We start from the raw sequence: 21,572 nt of genomic DNA, 5'->3' as shown, positions 1-21,572 counted from the left end.
TCTCGAAAATCCGCATATTTTTTACTGGGTGTACCGATTTTAATGATTTTTAATTTAATCGAAAGCCGATGTTTATCATGTGGTCACATTTAAATTTCATCGAGATCTGATTACAACTTTTTGAGTAATCTTTGATAATGCGTATTTACTTGACTAATTTTTCGTCTACCTACGTTGTATTACTTGTCGATATAATTGAAGTCGGCTTTTCTTCGTTTGCCTGCAAACACAATTATTCTTTCTGAAGTGTATTAATCATAAAAATACACAGATTACACACTTACAGACTTATGTAAATTATAATAAAAAGGGTCAATATAATTAACAAACAATTATTTATTTATTTTATACTTTATTGTACACCACAAATATATTACAAACAAAGCATAAAGATAGTTACAGACAGTAAAGTACAATGGGCGGACTTATGGCTAATTAGCCATTTCTTCCAGACAACCCATACATAGAAAGGAAACTTATTATCTAAATTGGGTAGGTGGTGTAGATGTATAATAAACTTACATACAAATGTCTACATTCAAATACTTATAATAAAATAAAGAATTTATTATTATCATCAGCACTATCATAAAAAATACATAAATAAATAAAAAGAAGAATAAAAATATAATATAAATATATATTCTATTATAAACTAATAAAGTGTGTAAGCAATGAACGTAAATTGAAGATAACAATTAAGTGAAATGATATAAACACAAATATACATATATTATAAACAAAATGAGAAGAGAAAAAAAGAAAGAAAAGAGATTGCACCATATATACACTAAATCGTCTCCGTCTTAAGATAATAATCCTTAACGTTTTTTTTAAAAGTCAACAGTGATTTGGCCTCCCTTATGGCTAAGGGCAGACTATTCCATAATTTAATAGCCTGAACAGTAAAAGACTGACTAAAGTACTTGGACTTATGTACGGGTAGCTTCAGCATAAGTCTTCGAGATGTTCTTAATTCTGAAGCTTCGCCGAGATATATAAATTTATCTTTTAAATAAGAAGGAGAATTTGGATTAAATAGCACACAGTACAACAGAGAAAGAATATGTAGGTTCCGGCGAAGGCGTATAGGAAGCCACTTGAGCTTGGAACGAAACTCCGAAACATGGTCAAATTTGCGTAGGCAAAATATGAACCGAATGGCAAGATTTTGAAGTCGCTCAAGCCTATTAAGTTGGTCCTCGGTCAAATTAGTGTAGCTCGCATCTGCATAATCTAGAATGGATAAGAGAAGAGAGTTTGCTAACATAATTTTTGTAGGGATTGGCAGAACGGATTTAAGGCGACGTAACGAACTCAGTGTCGCAAAAGTTTTCTTAGTAATTACCTTTAAATGATCCGACCATGACAGCGTCTTGTCTAAGTGAATGCCGAGATCTCTGACAGTGGAGCAGTAAGGCAAGCTAGTATCATTATAGGTAATAGGTGGTAAATTATTTATTTTTGCGATCATGCCAGGACTGCCTATAACAATGACTTCCGACTTGCCAGGGTTGATACTAAGCCCATATCGCTTGCTCCAATCAGAAATTTTTTTAAGGTCCATATTAATTAAGTTGATTGCACTCACAACATCCTCAGGCGTGGAATGGCGATAAATCTGAATGTCGTCTGCATACATGTGGTAGTGAGAAGAAATATAGTGAGTAATTGAATTAATAAAAATTGAAAAAAGCAAAGGAGATAAAACGCCGCCTTGAGGTACCCCAGATTGGACGTCGCACCATAAGGATAAAGCCTCATCAAGACATATGCGTTGACGACGCCCCCTGAGATAACTCAGAAACCAATCTATCACCGATGGAGATATGTTGAAGGATCGCAACACACTCAGTAGGATGTCATAATCAACACAATTGAATGCATTACTGAAATCAAGTAGAGTCAAAATTGTGAGTTGTTTATTGTCCATAGCTAATCGAATATCATCAGTAACTTTGACTAGAGCTGAAACCGTACTATGACCTTTGCGGAAGCCAGATTGGAGAGGACTGAGAAGCAAGTTTTTGTTGAGGAAAAGGTTTAACTGGTGAAAAACTAGCTTTTCGAGAATTTTTGAAAGGAAAGGGAGGATGGAGATTGGTCGGAAGTCACAAAGCTTGGAAGCATTAGCTTTTTTAGGAAGCGGGATAATTTGAGCCTCCTTCCACGCGTCAGGGAATTTACAACTGGTGATAGAATAATTTAGAATGTGAACTAGAACGGGAATAATAATATCTAGGATAGGAATGATCATATTACGGCTTATATAGTCGGTACCAACAGCATTCGAAGCCACGGACAATACGCTCCTTCTAACATCACATTCGGTAAAAGAAGAGAAGGTAAACGGTGAAAAATTAAAAGTTGGAAGCGAAGAAAGAAAATTTAGCGTACGTTGTTTTTCAATATTATCGAGTAAAGTAGAAGAGGAAAAATGTTTATTTAAAAGTTCAATGTCGATATTAATAGAAGTTTTACGAGATGCTTTACCAACTCCAAGTGTTTCGAGAAATTTCCAAGTCTTACCAGGGTCGCCGTTTTTGACTGATTTTTGGATCATCAAAAAGTTTCATCATCATCATTTCAGCCTATTGCAGTCTACTGCTGGGCATATGCCTCCACAAGTTCGCGCCAAAAATGGTATGCGACTGCAATCTTTTCGCCATTTTTTTACAGCTTCTAAGGTTTTTTCTAACTGGTTGGGAGTATAATTTTTTCTCGGAACCATCTGTAAGAACCAATCATCGACACATTATTTCCCAATAATCGACACTTGTCGATTACTGGTCTCTCAACTTTGTTTAGTTTACTTCAAATATCTACCAAATACGCAAAGTAAGAAGAACTATATTCGCTTGTCATATGAAAAATGTTTTCAAAAAATTATTATCGACCCGTGTCGATTATTGCTAAAAGTCAGTTTATGAAAACCAGTGATCGACACCAACATTATACTAATATCAAAATAACCATAAACTTTCGTTAGAACAAAAATCGATCGTATAGTTCTTATAATAACCCGTGAAAAACATAAAATCCAAATATGTTAGACTACATTAGTATAATTAATAAAAAAATGTACTCACTTCCTTAAGGATTTCACTAAAAAATGTTGTAATTTTCACCGGTACTCCAGGCGCAATCAGTTGTCACACCGTCATTTTAAAAAAAAAAAGACGGATATCGCTCAAAAGTCACTGGGAGCCAATCAAAAGTGTGCTATCTATGGTACAGTTTTGCTATATTAAGAAATCGTTTTCCTACTCTTATTTTATTGAATCAAAATATAAAGTGTCGGTTATTGGGTCTTGTCGGTCATTGGTGCCACTACGGTATATGGAAATCGCGAATCTCAAACTGTAATAAATTTTCAATGTCCTTGAGCCGAAAACACGAATAGTTGCGAACATACGTCGTTTTAGCTTTGAAGATTTTTTTTACATTTTTAGAGTTAGCTTTCGCTCAGAAAACTATTGGCAACAAGAAAAAAATAATTTGGAAAATCTAAATATGGGCGACTCCTAACGCTAATTTTTTTATACGAAACTTTTTTGCGTTCCTTACTCACACAATAGCAAGAAGAAGAACATAATACACCGTGAGTGTTTTTAATGCCAACGCGATTGTCGGACGTAATCATATTATTTCTATCTACTCTATCCCTATATGCTTTATCTATTAAATTCTTTTATTGAAAATACATATTGTTTATTTATAAAATATTAGTGGAGTTATGTCTAAGATAAAATCCGTGAACTCATTAAGGGTGGCAATAGAAACTCTATCTTGTTACGTATATTGTTGAGTGCGACTTATAGTATACTTTATATGTGAATAAAAATGTCTCCAAACTATACCTTCCAGGTAGAAGAGATAATTTGAGGACAGTCCGCAAATTATACTTCCCTATAAACTGTCCCCAAACCATACGCTTAATATAAAGATACTTTGAGGACAGTCCTCAAATTATACTTCCCTATAAACTGTCCCCAAACCATACGCTTAATATAAAGATACTTTGAAACCAGTCTCCAAAGTATACAAATGTCCCCACACCATACGTCCGCTCGAAAAACTGTCTGCAAACCATACGTTATGCATATATATATATATATATATATATATATATATATATATATATATATATATATATATATATATATATATATACATAATATAATAATTAAAAAATATTATTAAAAGGAGTCCCTTTAGGCAAGGTTCCGAAGATACTGGCAGCGTTCCCCCTTCGAATAGCTAGACTAATTCTTTGTCCGAAGTAGCTGCCAGCTCTTCGATCTCCTGTGACGTCGAATAACCTTTTAGATATTTCCTTAAAAAGGGTTATAGCACTAGGACCCCACGGACCAAGGGTCTCGACACCGAATGGGACAAAATCATATTCGGAGCCTAGACCCCTGTATTTGTCTGCTTTTGTTTTTTCCGCCGCTTCACAAGCCGCACCAGCTCTGTTGTTGGTTCCATGTAGATGGGAAGGGGCCAGCGTGTCTGAACAGGTTGCATCCCATACCAGCACCCGGCCCATCTTCCATGGAATCAAACTCATACCGTCCGGTCTCTTGCCATCGTCTCTTGCAATACCAGTCGGCTCAAGTAGACTTGGCACGTTGACGGTGGCAAGGGACCGGTGTATGATATCGTTAAGTGCGGCATGTCTCGAGAAGCGGCCTGCACTTTTTAGGCATGACAGACCGTGATGTCCTAGCTTATCGACATCACTGCCACAGGGACATTTATGAGGAGCGCAGACCGGAACCCCAAGTCGTAGACAGGTTGCGATTGATTGATTAATTTGTTGTGAATTGTTAATATGTATAATGTTTAATAAACTATTGTTATTCTTTATAAATACATACAATATAATAATAAACTATTGTTATTCTTTATAAAAAAACAAGAAAAGTTAGTTTTTTCTACAAATTATTGCTAATGTTGCTTGCTTATTTTATTTGTTTGGTGAACAATAAAGTGTAAATAAATAAATAAAATAAATAAATAAAATAAATAAATAAATAACTTAAATATATATGTTGTTTTATTTCAGCCTGGTTTATATCTTTCATCCTCAATTTTTTATTTTTTAAAAATTCCTTTAATTTCGATTAGTTCTGTTTAAAACTTCTACGTACATTGACTTACGAGTTTTAAAAAGTTTCAACCTGTTCGTTTGACTCGGAATGATATGAAAATATTTCTTATTTCAAATGATTCCACAAGTTCACGAGACTAGACCTGAAAAAGAAAGTTCGCATGTTGTTAACCTTACAGAAGATCACAGCTAAATAGCACTGCTTTCAAGTAGTATTGCGTTCCTGTGGTGAGTAAGGGGGGCAGAGCTGCTGGGGACGGATTGTTGTAGGGTCGGTAGCGTGCTTGCACTGCTTCTGGTGTTACAGTCATTTATAGGCTACAGTAACCCCGTTTCAGCATATGAACGCTTGTTTGCCGACCTTGTAGTATAAAAAATTATGCTTTAGTTTATTTTACCACTCATATTGAACATTTTAATCTGGGTAAATCTAATATATAAAATTCTCGTGTCATGGTGTTAAACGTTGAACTCCTCCGAAACGGCTCGATCGATTTTAATAAAATTTTGTCGGTATGTTGTCGGTATCGGGTAGGTCTGAGAATCGGCCGACATCTATTTTTCATACCCCTAAGTTATAAGGGGGGGGGGGGATTAAGCGGGTTAATAACATATATGGCAAAGAAACGTTTGCGGGGTCAGCTAGTTATTGAATAAAAATATCATGTTTTCTGCCCCACATTTAAAAGTCCCAAGTACATAGCAGCAGATGTTCTCTTTGAATTACTTGTTACCTTAGATGTCAATGAAGAGTTATTGATAATATGCACGACGAGGTACCTAATGATCGACTTCTGCGCCCCACTCCTGATATCGCTAACTGTCTGGACTGTTAGGATACATAGTATAGACCATTCTTATTGTAAGGATAAAACACACTTCGTGCATGTTTTATACTGAACATGTGTATCAGTTATACAAATAATTTTATTCTAAAATTAAGTTTTCAAGTTATAAGGAAGAAAGGATAATTGTGTTTGCTCGCAAACGAAAAAAAACCCGACTTCAATTACGTAGACAAGTAATACAACGTAAGTTGACGAAACGCACTAGTCGTCACTACGATTTTTGGGGATTTCCCTCGATTTCACTAGAATTCCATGATCAGATCCTGGTTTCCTTATCTTGGTACTACACTGCGGATATATCCTTTGCAACAAAAAAAGATTTATCAAAATCGATTATATATGACGAATATCCATGTTCGGGGATAACGACGAAGTTATCCCCGAACATACAATATATATATATATATATATATATATATATATATATATATATATATATATATATATATATAAACGGTCGAATTGAGTAACCTCCGCTTTTTTTAAAGTCGGTTAAAAATCAATCTATGTTAAAAAAATTATAATTTAAAATTTTGCTGTAACAATGTTGTTCATGTAAATTTTCTGACATTGATAGTGCTAGGATATTGTTACAAAGATGTGAGCTACTGCTATTGGTTCTAATAAGTTTGTTTATAATTTTGTTGACGGGTATCAATAATTTAAGATCAGAATTCTTTTCCTCATTAATCTATTTGCAACAAACATTATTGTACATGAGCCAATACAGTAAAGTGCAGCACTAGATTGTTAAATATGATGATTGATGGTATGAAATATCCGCTATATGTCTGATAGCATTCACTTCTCCTGTAAGTTTACATGTATAACAAGAAGACATCTAACGTTGAAAACTAGGCAATTGTTGATTTGAATATCTTGTGTAATCAAATCTAGAAGTGAATACAATAGACGTGGCTAAAAAATGTACTACATAAACCACGAGTATTGTTGCAGTGTAAAAAGCAAGTGAAGAAACTTTGTGTGTTCAGTAGGATTAAGCAGTATTTCATGCCTTCTCACCGCCTACAATTGTATAAGGCACAGATCCGGCCCCACACAGAATACTGCTCTCACCTGTGGGCTGGGGCGCCCCAATATCAGCTCCTTCCATTTGACCGTGTTCAACGCTGAGCGGCTCGAATTGTCGGCGACAAGATTCTCTCCGATTGGCTCGATTCTTTGGCGCTGCGTTGAGATGTCGGGTCACTCTGCATCTTCTACCATATCTACCACGGGGAGTGTTTTAAGGAATTGTTCGGACTAATACCTACAGCAGAATTCCACCACCGGACATCGCGTCAAAATTCCAAATTTCACCCACATCACCTCGATATCCGGAGGTCTACGAAAGCTCGATTTTTGCACCATTTTCTGCCGCGCACGGCCACTTTGTGGATCCAGCTGCCACATACGCTATTTCCGAACCGATACGATTTAGGAACCTTCAAAAGAAGAGTATATTCCTATTTGAAAGTCCGGCAATGCGCCTGCAAATCCTCTGATGTAGTGGGTGTCTGTGGATATTGTTTTCACTTACCACCAGGTGAGCCAACTGTACGTTTGCCCCCTCTTCTATAAAAAAAGTGCAAACAGATAAAAGAAGCTTAGCGATATACAGAAAAGGCATAGTGTCGTTTTCAATAGATGCCGTAATGTGCAAGTTATCCGCGAACATCCAATAAATCTCGTTACACATATACAGTTAATACACTACAGATAAACAGATGGATGCTGTAATCTGTAAACATACAAGAAAGCTTGCGGTATTTATGACATTTTTGTTGACACTAACCTAACCCAACGTGTAAATTATTTACTTGATTTATTTGCAACAAATATTGATAGTCAAATTTTGTTGAATTATCAGTACGATGTGATAAATATTTACGTAAATAAATAAAGCACACCCCTCTTCGACATGCACAATAAGTTTCTTTGCGATTATTATTATTATGTGTTCATTTATTTTAAACTCATTTCATATTGGTAACTCTTAGTTGAAATCATGCAGACATATCTGTTACAAAATTACTATTTTATTTCATTTTTTTTTGTTTGTTTTTTGTTTTTTATTATTTCACTCTTAACCTACTTAATATTAAAAATTATGTATGTTATCTTTTGTAGAATGTAATGTAACTTTATAATCTATAATGTAACTTTGAACTCTGAACAACTCGTGGCAAACTAATGAAAAGTAAAAATTGTAGAATTCTTGGGAGGCAAATCTCTTCTCCTTAATACAGATAGCTCAGCTACCTAGCTAGGAGAAGTAGAGATCAAAATAGTAATTGCTTTCAAATTAAACCTAGAAACTGATTGTTCCTTTTTTGTCACTTGTTACTTGAATATGTTGTGTAAATACGGAAATAAATAAATAAAATAAATAAATATTATTATATTATATTATAATTTATTTTAAACTAGCTTTTCCCGTGGGGTCGTTGTAGATTAGAAGACTTTAGCAGCAATTACTCCCGTTCTGTGTACCGTTAAAATATAGCCAATGCCACTCAGAGATGACGTAACATTCTCCTGTGCAAAAAAAAAATTTAAGAGCGGGCCAGTATTTTTTGGATTTATCCAAACTCAAAAAATTCACACAAACAAAAAGGCAAACAGAAATGTTCCTCTAAATTATAAATACGAATTAAGAAAAACGATTCGATCCTTATTTTAATAATAAAATCTTCACTGGTTTTTCTCTAGGCTTTCACAATATCTATGCTTAAATAAAAATTTTAACCAACTTAAAAAAGGAGGAGGTTCTCAGTTCGCCTGTATTTGTTATGTTTGTTCGATCATAGCTTTTTACTGAGTGTACCGATTTTAATGATTCTTTATTTAATCAAAAGCAAGTGCTTGTCATGTGGTTCCATTTAATTTTGATCGAGATTTAACAAATACTTGTTTAGTTATCTATAATATTAATTAATAATTAATCTCTCATTTACCTACATTTCATTTTTTTGTGGATGTTATTTAAGTCGGTTTTTTACGTTTGCGAGCAAACACAATTACTAAAAGAGAACAGGTGACACGTATACAGTATTTTGGGTCGAGTGTTTCCGTTTGAAGAGAGAGTTGAATAGCTTAATTACAAGTATAATGGGATGTGATTAAATTATAATTGTAATGTAACTTGAGAGTAAAATTTAATTTTATAAACCTTCTGATATGCCCCCGTGTTAAAATGATTAATTCATTAGTACCTACTGGTGGTATAAAAAGTATAATAATTACGAAAAGTCTTCAATCATATGACGAAATAGAACGAAACGGAATCTTACTTAAGCCATAATTTTGTTTGTGTGAATGAAGTGGACAGATTTTAGTTACTGCAGTTACTTTTTAAAGTTAGGATGTCTTTGAAAAGTATGCAAGCGCAAGATGTACGAACGTACTGAGGATTCCAGGTACAATAATGAATTAATGACAATGAGAAAATATTAAATGCTATTATAAAATATGTAGCTCAGGTTCCTGAAATACAGTTATTATTAGTTGAGGAAATGGGGACATATTTATTTCCAAATTTTATGTTGTAAACAGGTGAAATTGTTCACAACTTTCGAACAAAAACAATGACAATTTTAGTCAATTCCTTATAACTTGTTCAAAATTTTCGAAAAAGTTATTCTATTTCTTGAAATAATTAATTAACGGCCGTGTATATTTAATAAAATAAAATAAAACATTACAGTCAATAATAAATGTACGGAACCTTAGGGATTTTCATTAAAAATAATTTTATCTTATTTCTCTACAGCGTCATATTAAATTCCTGGATATTAACACGAAAATTCTTTGAGAATGAAGTTTTTATGTCTTAATAAGATTATATTTTCATAAAACTTTTGTAATATTAAATATTTTTATCCCTACAATTAATAAGATGTTTACACACACACACAAAGGCGTCTGTTTCTAAGGTAGACAACTTAATGCCCCTGTTTTATATGATATATATTTATATCACGCTTCGCTTCAACTTGTAATATCTAAAGAAAAACTTAAATTATAAGACTTATATAGTATAACTCTCATAAAAAGTACACTGTACTAATTACATAGTATTTAATAAATGAATATTAATAAGGAATAACAATATTTCACTATTTTACTAACCAAAGTCTCAATTTCGCCACGGTTACGTGATCTACCGTATCTATGGACTTATATCTCATTTTACCGAATTTTAATTGCTGTTGATATTTGATTGTTCCTTTGTATAAGTAAGGGGACACTACAGGTCCCTTTTTGTTCAACAAAGTCACTCTAATCATATGGATTCAAAGATTAACCCATATAGTAAGTACACTATATCGTTACCTTTTTTGACTACCAAAACTTTATACGGGCCTATATGAACAAAAGGATTTTGATTTTGAAATCAACTATATTTACGCTTTCTAATTTCAGTTTTACCTGACTACGGCAAATCAAAAAGAGGGGTTATAATTTTAGCAGCATTCATCATTCTGTGCCCTCATATCTCTCACATTATTTCTGATATTTAGACAAATGAAGTTACCATAAGAAGCGTCTTAATTGTCTACTGGTTATAGGCTATATGGTGTTTACATTATATTGAATGTGGCGCCCTCTAAAGGTCATAAAGTGACGTACTAACATTTTTTTGTCGTAGTCGGGTATTAGTTTTAATTTTATTTATCTTGGGATGACAATATCAAGGTACTTAACGACAGAGATAGAAGACAATCAAGCAATTTGTTGTAGCTTTAGTTGGGTTATGACTACCATTTCAGTGAGACAACAAACGGAAGACGATTTGAAGGTAAAAATCTTTTAAACAGACAAACCGTATAACTACATATATTTATATCGATAATGATTATCTCCACGTCGGTGAACGCATGACTTGACACAATCCTTTTTTTTGTTGGGTGTTAAAATAGGTTTTAATAGTTTCTGTAGTGTTAATTAATGAAGTTAGTTATGCTACTCTTACTAGCAGTTACTTGGATATATTAACGAGCTTCCTTAGACATAGAAGTGTAGGACTTATTGCGTTGTTGAGAATGGTTTGCTTTTTGGTTTTTGTATTTTTAAATAAATTAAAATATTTACATTTACCTTATTCAGGATATTTAATAAGAATTACAAACGTAAACTAAAACATTTTTAATCTATCAAATATTAAAAATATTCTGAAATCTTAACAAACATTCAAAAAAATATACCAAACATTTAATGGCACTGGACCTTAAGGCACTCGGAATGATTCTAAATCACAATTAACAAAATGCAATCTATTGTATATTTTTTATATTGTTATATACCTTGTATCTTTCTTAATTTTAAGCTTATTACATTTAACGTATATAAATATCACATTCAGTATTTGTAAAATCGAAACTACAGCATAAGTTAAAAAATAAATTTAACAATTTACCAAATAATGGTTGCTTCTTATTAACTTATAAAAATGGAGTAAACTAAAAATAGATTTATTTTATAAGTACATTATAATCTATTTGTCTTTAGGTACTTAGTTTTAAGTGAGAGATTCACTAATTTATCTGGATGCATATGTGTGTTCTGGGGTTATTTTGCAAAAATTTCGTATTTATGTAGGTATATTTGTAATAAACCAAAGCATTAGATTAATCCAACACCTTTAAGCGCTAAGATAAAAGAATGTTTCAAAAATATATGATTGCTATTATCAAATTTGTATTTATGTGAAATAAAAATTTAATATAAAAAAATAGTATTACATAAAATAATAAGAAATTAAGTTTGTACATGCAATAATTGTTTCATGATGGACTTACATGAGAAGTAGTTCGGACCATAAAATAATTTATTTATTCAATTAAGTATCTTAAATTTACTGAAATGATTATGAAGTAACAACTTGAACATGATTGTTATTTCAGATCCGATAGTGTTTTAATGTCGGAATGGTTATTACGAATACGAGGACGGATAATACTTTAAATTTAAGTACAAAATAATATTTATACTTAACATATTTACAGGCTATCTTTGATATCATATAATTCTGGCACTAGCTACGTGATCATCACGTATTTCGTATTTTACTTTTTCATTCGAGTATAATCTTTCTTGTATAGCAGCAAATGATTGACCTTTTGTTTCCGGAAGTAAAACTAGTATGAAGATAACACCTCCTATTGATAACAGTCCAAAACCCCAAAATGCAACATAATTTCCTAAGCTATCCGCAATCACTTGATACAATTTCGTAACAGCGAAAGTCATTAAAGCTACGAATACTTGAATAACACAGGTTGCTTTAGACTTAATATTTGTCGGAAATATTTCTGACGTTATAGCAAAAGGTACAGTAGCTAAACCTATGGTGTATGAAAATATGAAAATTGGTATCACAACAATAGGAATAAACTTGAGGGAAAGAACTATATCACTGTTCTCAGATTTCATAAAGAAATATGTTCCTATAATGATATTTGCAAGTCCAACTCCACACGATGATACCAAAAGAAGTGGTTTTCTACCGAGTCTATCAACTAATTGTGAAGATATCACCGACGTTAATAACTGAACTGTTCCGAATAATATACAAGACTCCTTAGCTCCTAATCCACCTTCTGCTGCTCCGAATATTTGCTGAGCATAAGATATAATAGCAGTACTGCCACAAAATTGTTGAGTGAAATATATTCCAAATAAAATAATAAGTCCTTTTCTATTTCCTCCAACTAAAAATAAATCCTTCCAACGACTTTTGTCTTTCATATTTTCATTGACTAGGTGGGACATACTTTCTAACTCTTCGTTAATATAATACTTTCCTCGAAGTTGCTTCAAGGACTTAGCGGCTTTATTTGTTTCTCCTGTTTTGATATAATAATACGGCGACTCCGGCATGGTGCTGAATGTCACCACAAAGAGGATAGGTATCGCTATATTGAAGCTCGCCAGTCCTAGCATTGAAACATAGGGTCCGATGCAGTACTGTGACAGGATCCCAAACTGGAAACAGATGAAGAAGATATATATTTTTATTAAGGCAAGTGTAGCATAATTTATACTAATAACATTTTTATTTTACAACGACGTTTTCTTTTTTTATTTACGTTAATGAAAAGATACATAAATGAAAATAAGTAGTCATAAAGTACAATTATAATTTAGTGTTTAATTATGTTTTATTTTGTCTTTGTTTTCCTCTATTAGAATGTTGTAGGATTTTATTTATGTTTACTTCATCAATTATCATCATCATCATCATTTTAGCCTATCGCAGTCCACTGCTGGACATAGGTCTCCACAAGTTCGCGCCAAAAAATAGCGCGAATTCATGTGTGTTGCCCAAAGTCACCACGCTGGGCAGGCGGGTTGGCGACCGCAGGGCTGGCTTTGTCGCACCGAAGACGCTGCTGCCCATGTTCGGCCTGTGTATTTCAAAGCCAGCAGTAGGATGGTTATCCCTCCATCGGTTGACTTTTTAAGTTCCAAGGTTGTAGTGGAACTGTGTTATCCTTTAGTCGCCTCTTACGACACCCACGGGAAGAGAGGAGGTGGCTATATTCTTTACTACCGTAGCCACACAGCGATATTATGTTTACTTGCTATATTCTTTTCCTATGCCTAATGTAAAATACTGTTGATTTTTATGGATTTCTTATCCTAAATAAAAGTTTTATTATTATCATATTAAAAGGTAATATTAATATATCGATGAAATATCAAAATTGTTTATCAATGTGCTGGAGAATATCTTTAGACCTTGGATTGGGAGGTACTAGGCATCAACGGCAACGGCAATTGCATTTCTCACCTTCGTTGATAGATGTTGGAGGAGTTAGGCAAATGCTAGGCGGCCTAAATGAGTCCTCCTGACGAGTCGGTCTCGTTATGGATTTTGACAAAACGAAAGTTATAACAACTTTATGATTTTTTCTGAGACTGGTATCGGTCGATGGTACCATTCTGGAAGTTGTTTAGGATTATGTCTACCTAGGCCATACTATACAAATAGGTCGAAATAATTTCGAGAAGGAAGTCGAAAGGAGGATTCAGTTGGGCTGGGTGCTGTTTGCAAGCTGCGTCAAGTCTTCACTTCGAAGATTCTCAATGCTTGAAGATAAAAGTGTGTGCAGTGGACTGCGATAGGCTGGAGAGAGAGAGCGCGTAATATAGTCAAAGATAGTAAACATTTGTATCTGTTTATATTTATGAACAAATAATCATTTATGGATACTTCTTCTTTCTGCCTTTATGACTAATTTAGTGTTAAGGTGCGAGTAGTCTTAATGCTGGCCATGTTCGGTTCCCACTCGATTTAAGAATAAATTTAGTTTAGAGATTAGAACAATATTAGTATCATAACCAACTGATATAGTTTTACTAGCCACTGATAAACAGTTTAGATAATTATCAGAAAAGTATATTCCGGCTAAGCAGATAAGATAAATGAATATATTTTGAATTAATTACGTTCCAAAGTATAGTAACTAACCTTCGACATGACTGTAATAAGTGTTGCCATGGCGCCGCGCACATTATTAGAGGCGATTTCTCCTAGATACATAGGGGCAGCGGTGTAGGCGATGCCGTAGCCGAGACCAGAGATAAGGCGAGCGGCATATATTGTGGGGACGTTAGTCGCCATCATCACGAGGATCCAGCCAATAATATATGGAATGGCAGCAAGAAGCAACGTTCTTTTCGTGCCTATTCTGTCGGCGAGGTATGAAGCAGGAATAGGGCTGATGGCTGAAAAATTGTACATAAAAATAGTTAAACAATTACTTAAAATTATAATATTTTTCACTTTTGAGTTAAATGTAGGAAAATAACTATTTTCCTACGTTTATCAGGTCAAACAGATAATAGTTACTGCTGTCGATGACGATAATTTTTCACAATTCATTTAAAGTATTAGCTTAAAATATTTATTTAAAAGTTATTTTTTGTTCTATTGTAGTAGCTTTTTGGTAGGATTGTCATTGTTGGATCTGAATTAGCTATTTATTTGTTTACATTTGCTTGTATTTACAAAAAAAAAAAAATGATGTGTGTCTTGGCCAGAAGTTGTACGTCTTGTAACGGGTAATATTTTCTGTATGGAGAATTGATTCGGTCGAATGGTATTTATTATTGGTACCATTCGATTGCTCTTGAAAAGCCCTTTCCATCCGTATACGATCACTGTATTTGTATTTGGCCTTTCGACCCGTAAAGGCCAACATTATTTATTTTTGATATATATATTTTTTTAATTTAAATCACTATATTGACAGTCACAATTCTATGCAAATGTTCCCGTTAGATTTTGACGAGAGCTTCTCTCCTCACGTCGCGCGATGTGGCACAATACTTACTTAGCTGAATAAATTGTTACCTAGAACTGTTTACCCCGATTTTGTTATCATGCATTATTTGAGTTACCTCCCTATGGAAGCAATAATAAAGACGTATTCACCTTAAGAAAGAAGTATAGGTACATTATATGTGTATTTTGTTTTTGCTATAGTGCAGTAGGCTGTGTGGTTATGTCAGCAAAGAATATAGCCACCCTCGTTCTTCCCGTGGGTGTCGTAAGAGGCGACTAAGGGTTAACACAGATCCACTACCATCTTGAAACATAAAAAGCCGACCGATGGCGGGATAACCATCCAGCCGCTGGCTTTGAAATACGCAGGCCGAAGACGGGCAGCAGCGACTTCGGTGCGACAAAGCCAGCTCTGCAGTCACCAACCCACCTGCCTAGCGTGGTGACTTTGGACAAAACACATGAGTTCGCGCCATTTTTTTTAATAAATAATAATAAATAAATAAATAATAATTTTTGGCACGAACTTGTGGAGACCTATGTCCAGCAGTGGACTGTGATAGGCTGATGTGTGTAGAGCAGTAAAATTAGGTAGGCACCTGAAGAAAGAATCATAAACGACGCAATCCATGAGCTCTGATCGGGCGATGTCTGTATGGAGGAGTCCTTTGCCAGGAGTATCGGTAGAGTGGGGGAGGTCCATCCAACCGTCGTGCCGGCCGCCGTTGTGATTAAGGTCGCTGAAAATACAAACACAATTTTATTTAAATGTGAATTTTTCAAAGTAACTATACGCTATTGTGATAGGTAATCAAATCTATTTCAGAATAACGTCTTCGTTAATGCATTCGCATTCAGCCTGTAACGTCCCAATGTTAGGCATAGACTTCTTTCCCCATGTAGAAGAAGGATTGGAGTTTAATCCACTACGCTGCTTCACTGCGGGTTGGCGGCTAAGTTCCCTACTATGAGTAAAGATCGCTATCAGGTATTTATGATAACAACCGGGACCTAGAGCTTAACATGCTCTCCAAAGCACGGTGGGAGATCCTCAAGGACATACATTCAAATCGGAAAGGAAAATTTTATACAAATACACATATCCATTAACCATCCAAATGCTGGCTTTGCAATACACAGGCCGAAGATGGGCAGCAGCGTCTTTGGTGCGACAAAGCCAGTCCTGCTGTCACCAACCTGCCTGCCAAGCGTGGTGACTATGGGCAAAACACATGAGTTCATGCCATTTTTGGCGTGAACTTGTGGAGGCCTATGTCCAGTATTGGACTGCGAAAGGCTGCTGTGATGATGATGATGATGACACATATCCATTCCAGCTGGAATCGAACCCGCAACCTGTCGGTGTTTTTTAAGGCAATTACTCGCACCACTACACTAGAGCGGTTGTTCTTCGTTAATGCGAGTATTGTTCGTTAATACATATAAAATTTAGGTTATACACATAAATATTTTCTGTTGTCACAAGTAAAAATATTAAATCCTATACGATATACTGTCTATCTTAAAATCAAAACGGGACCAAGAGTTAAGCGAGTAAGTAGGCTTAATTAGTTCTAAGAATAATATTGAAATTCATGATGCTATTTAATTTTTTTACCACGCTTTTATTAGCTTGGATTGTATGTATATCATGGAATCTTTGAGTATAATTTTCACGAATTTCCAGAAGTTTGATAAATTTGAAAATTTGCACACGTATTGAGGATCGGCAACAATGCAATAATTCAATAACAGTTTCCCAATATCCTTATTAGGACCGCCAGGATTAATAAATTGTTTCGTGGAGCCTCTGCAAGGTTGTACAGTCGATCATGCGGTAATTTATTTAAGCTCGCGACTGTTTGCTGCTGGACAAGCTTATGTAGCACTTAGTCGTGAAGATCTTTAGATGGTGTTCGGATTGAAGAACTTGATTGCTCTAAGTTAACAGGAAAAACCCCACGCTATAGTGAAACTTTACACGAAATGACTAGATTACGAAATAGTTCGTAAGGCATTTCAATACTATCACATGTTCGCAAATAATTAATTGAAAAATCGAACTAAAAATAAAAAATAAATGATAGTTTAAAAAGAACTAAATATTTACAGATAGTTTTGGTATAAATCATGTCCGCGTGGAATTGTGCCAAGAATGCTGGCAGCATTTCCCCGTCGAATCGCTATGCCGATTCTCTGGGAAAAAAATGCACAAGCCCTCTTGTCACAGGTGGAGGCAATAAGGCGAGGAATTATCTCATATTTTTTTTTTAGCACTGCTACTCTAAGGTCCAAGTGTTTCGACTGCAAACGGCACAAAGATGTAATTTGGAATTAGTGACGAATATTTGTGCCGTTTAGTCGTTTCAGCTTTTTCCGCTGCGGCTTCCGGAGACGGCGCAAGTGTGTCAACGCAGGTTGCGTCCCACAAAAGCGTCCGTCCCCTTTCTCAGGGAACCAACGTCAATCCATCAGGACTCTTGCCATCATTGCGACTAATTCCAGTAGGCTCGATAAGAGCAGGAACGTCGATGGTGGCAAGAGCTCTTTATGGTATCGTTTAGGGAACCGTGACGGGAATACCTTGCTGAACTCTTGTTACAGGAAAGGCCGTGTAGTCCGAAAGAATAGACCTCTTTTCCGTACGGACCTCTGTGTTCAAAGCACAGTGGAGCTCCCAACCAGAAACTGAGAGCAATTCTAAAGCTTTCATTGTCTAAAAGTGTCCCAAGATTTTTTGACGGCATTGCGTGTAACCAGTGACCTGACTCTTCATTTGACATAGCTAAAAGCCTGGCACGGTTTTTGTCACTTGTAAGATTTTGTGTCAAACTTATATTACTATTGTGAACTATTGGCATATCCCAAAGTTTTTGTTTTGTAACGTCCTTCGGGATATCGTCATTAGGACACATTCACTTCCAGTTTTCTATTGCATCTGTAAATATAATTATAAATAAAGTTATAATAAAAGTATTTTTATTTCTGATACCTAATACTTTTGCGATTCAATACAAATAATAAATGTTACAAGTTTTTTAAGCTGCTAAGCAAGTATTAGTTATAATATATAAAGCACGGCAAAAAGTTGTATTGATATTAGGTTTTTATGTACAAACAGGTTAATGTATTCATAAACATGCTTTTTAAGTTTCAATTATTGCATTCACGACCGATGAACGAACAGTCTTTGTCTTTTAATAACGATCATGATTTTTATGTCAATGATATTTTAATCATTGCATAGTACAAACCAAAGTCTGTACCCGCTGTCTGTATGCTTAGATCTTTTAAACTACGCAACGGATTTTGAAGCGGTTTTTTTTAGTAAATAGAGCGATTTCAGAGGAAGGCTTATATTGCATAATATAGTAGAGGAATACTGATAGTTTTTGCTGCCGTGCGAAGCCGGGGAGGGTCGCTAATTTGTAAGATAAAATACTTGGTTTAATTTTGATGGTATTTTTTATAATCGTTAGAATATTGAAACTGGCCATTAATGTACATATCTATCTCTGAATTTGCTTATTAGAGCTAGAATTTTGACGTGAGTTCCAAAAAAACTGTGTCAAAAGTCTAGCGCTAGTAGGCAAAACCAGACATAGATAGATTAATGAAAACGGCCATAAATTGACATTGTTACAAAGGGTAACTTGGGTATCTTTAAATCAAGAGTGAATAGGCATCTTCTAGGCAAGCGCGCACCATCTTAAACTGCATCTTTACTTACCATCAGTAGAAATCGTAGTCAAGCGCTAGTCTATATATTTATTTAAAAAAATCTTTAGTTCTTCTTATGTAAAAGGTTATTTTATTTTAAACGGTCGGAAGCAAACGACTAATAGTTATGTTTATATTATTGTCTTTGTACGTGTTTCTACGAAGTATTCTTATCTCTGTTACATTTATCAGCAAAACCGGTAGATGACTGCAATTTAAGTAAATAAGAAGTTAACTATGTTCAGTCTTAATTAATAGGACATGTCTTTAGTCCTTTTATATATGATTTTTTTGATATTAAATTATTTCCAGTCTTGACTGTGTATATGTCCTCATTTTTAACCGACTTCAAAAAAAGGAGGAGGTTACTCAATTCGACCGTATATTTTTTTTATTTTTTTTAAATGTATGTTCGGGGATAACTCCGACGTTTATGAACCGATTTTGATAATTCTTTTTTTGTTAGAAAGGAGATATCCCTAGTTTGGTACCGTGATAAAGAAATCAGGATCTGATGATGGGATCCCAGAGAAATCGAGGAAAACTCTTGAAAATCCGCATAACTTTTTACTGGGTGTACCGATTTTAATGATTTTTAATTTAATCGCAAGCCAACGTTTATTATATGGTCACATTTAAATGTCATCGAGATCTGATTACAACTTTTGGAGTAATCTTTGATAATGTGTATTTACTTGACTATTTTTTCGTCTACCTACATTGTAATTGAAGTCGGTTTTTCTTCGTTTGCCTGCAAACACAATTGATATAATGTATTGAAATGAAATTGGTATTTGTGTTTAAACTGTTTTATCGTTCTTAATAACAATCAAAATCATTACGAGAAAATCTATGCCTAATGTAACCAGCAGACTCGTTTTGAACGGGATTGTTTCGTTTTTGGTTTGCATGTCCCGGTGTCCCCAAAGATAGCCTCGGGACGTATAAATGTCCCGTTTTTCGAAATATCAATATTTTATTAGCTGGACCGCGCATATTATTGTTGTAGGGCACAGCAGGAAATTATCTCAACCTTGGCCCGACTTGGAAAGTATCTCCACCTTACAAAAGATTACAGATAAATACCTAGCACTGGTCTCAAGTAGAGTTGTGTTTATATGATGACTTTCTAAATAAAATTCACTGAAGTCTAAGTATTTTTCACTTCGTTTTAATGTTCACGTACATATGATCACATCAGATGATACATTGGCCTTAAACTGGCCCTTATCACGATAGTAAAAGACACTATACTTTGAGCGCAAATATTTTAAGCCTTGTGTAGCCGTCTGTACTTGCCATAATAAAATAAGTAAATAAATAAATATTTAATTAACAAAAAAACCATGTCTGTTTGATGTCCCGTTTTGAGTCGAAAAAATGGTCACGTTGGTCAATGGTCATGTCAGGTGTTAACCGGAGACTTTCTAACTTGTATTGGCGTAACTGATAATGTACTAATAGTTCTACTAAATAGAAAAAATAACATAGAGATGAATCAGGCAGTTTTGATTCAGATACAGAGAAAGCTAATTGTAGCTTCTTAAAGAATATTCAATGTTGACAGGCAAGACTTTAAGTTTTATTTATTTGTTAGGAACTCAGTATTATAGATAGGTATATGTTATGAGAATGGATTTCTTTACTTGATATAATAAAATATCAACATGAAAGTGTTACAACTTATACTATAACTAGCTGACCAGACAGACGTTGTCCTGTCTTAACTATGAATATTGAATTCGAATTGGTATAATTAATAAATGAAAAAAATATATATATATTAAAAAAAAGTGTTATAACCAATCTTCTGCCGATTCTATGTCAAATGTTATAACGTTACATTAAGAAAGTTTATACTGTCAAAAAACTTTGAAAAAAAAGTTGAATTTTATATGTTTTCTAGTTCTTGTTTTTTTTTTTTTAATTTTGTTGGTTAGTTATTAAGAGCCATTTCACAATTTTACGCTCTGCAAGTTTAGGTAAATTTGGTCGTATCGCGCGAGTCGTACGAGCCGCGCGATCTTTGTGCTAGTACGTATAGTGTGACAACCAAAAGACCATCGTGATCATTTTCTGATGTATAATAAAAATTATAACTATGGTATAAAATGTTTTTTACATAATTAATTTGTTAAAAATTTCAAGTATGTTATATAACAACAGTCAATAAATTTAAAATAAAATAAAAAAAATCAATTTTATGAAACCATTTTTTTAAATTGATTTAGTTTTTTCAGTTTACGAATGAATCTAATATTTACGATATGAATAAAAAAGCATTTAATGACATCGACACCGACAAACATATTAATTAACAAATAACAAGACAAACAGATTGAAATGCCTATTTGTATTGATAGTGTGAGAAAAGAAAATTAAATTATACATTTGTTTACAGAAATTATCATTATATTATTTTACAGTCATTTTCGTAATATGTTTATTTTATTTATATTTTATTACGAAAGTATCAAATGCGTTTTATCCGCTATAACAACAGGCGCTTGGCGCGTGTAAGCGAAAGAGACGGCTGCGCAGAATTTGGCGTGGACCTTACCTCTAAGAGCGCTAGCGCTCGACTGATTTACCGGGCTTG

At 34.1% G+C, this 21,572-nt stretch overlaps 1 protein-coding gene across 1 annotated transcript; it reads right to left on the bottom strand.

Moving 5' to 3' along the window:
• Nucleotides 1–11,158: 11,158 nt before the first annotated feature.
• LOC123660474 (facilitated trehalose transporter Tret1-like) lies at nt 11,159–17,966 on the bottom strand. The gene is made up of 4 exons (XM_045595576.1): nt 17,837–17,966; nt 15,853–15,993; nt 14,438–14,694; nt 11,159–12,948 (listed from the first exon to the last, which is right to left on the bottom strand). Exons 1-4 carry the CDS (start codon nt 17,964–17,966, stop codon nt 11,983–11,985), a joined length of 1,494 nt encoding a protein of 497 aa, XP_045451532.1. The 3' UTR covers nt 11,159–11,982.
• Between the last annotated feature and the right edge of the window lie 3,606 nt (nt 17,967–21,572).

This window comes from Melitaea cinxia, chromosome 1 (assembly GCF_905220565.1).
Source record: "Melitaea cinxia chromosome 1, ilMelCinx1.1, whole genome shotgun sequence".
Taxonomy (NCBI): Eukaryota; Metazoa; Arthropoda; class Insecta; order Lepidoptera; family Nymphalidae; genus Melitaea; species Melitaea cinxia.
Note: the sequence above shows the minus strand (reverse complement) of the source record. Positions and strands in the feature narration are given on the sequence as shown.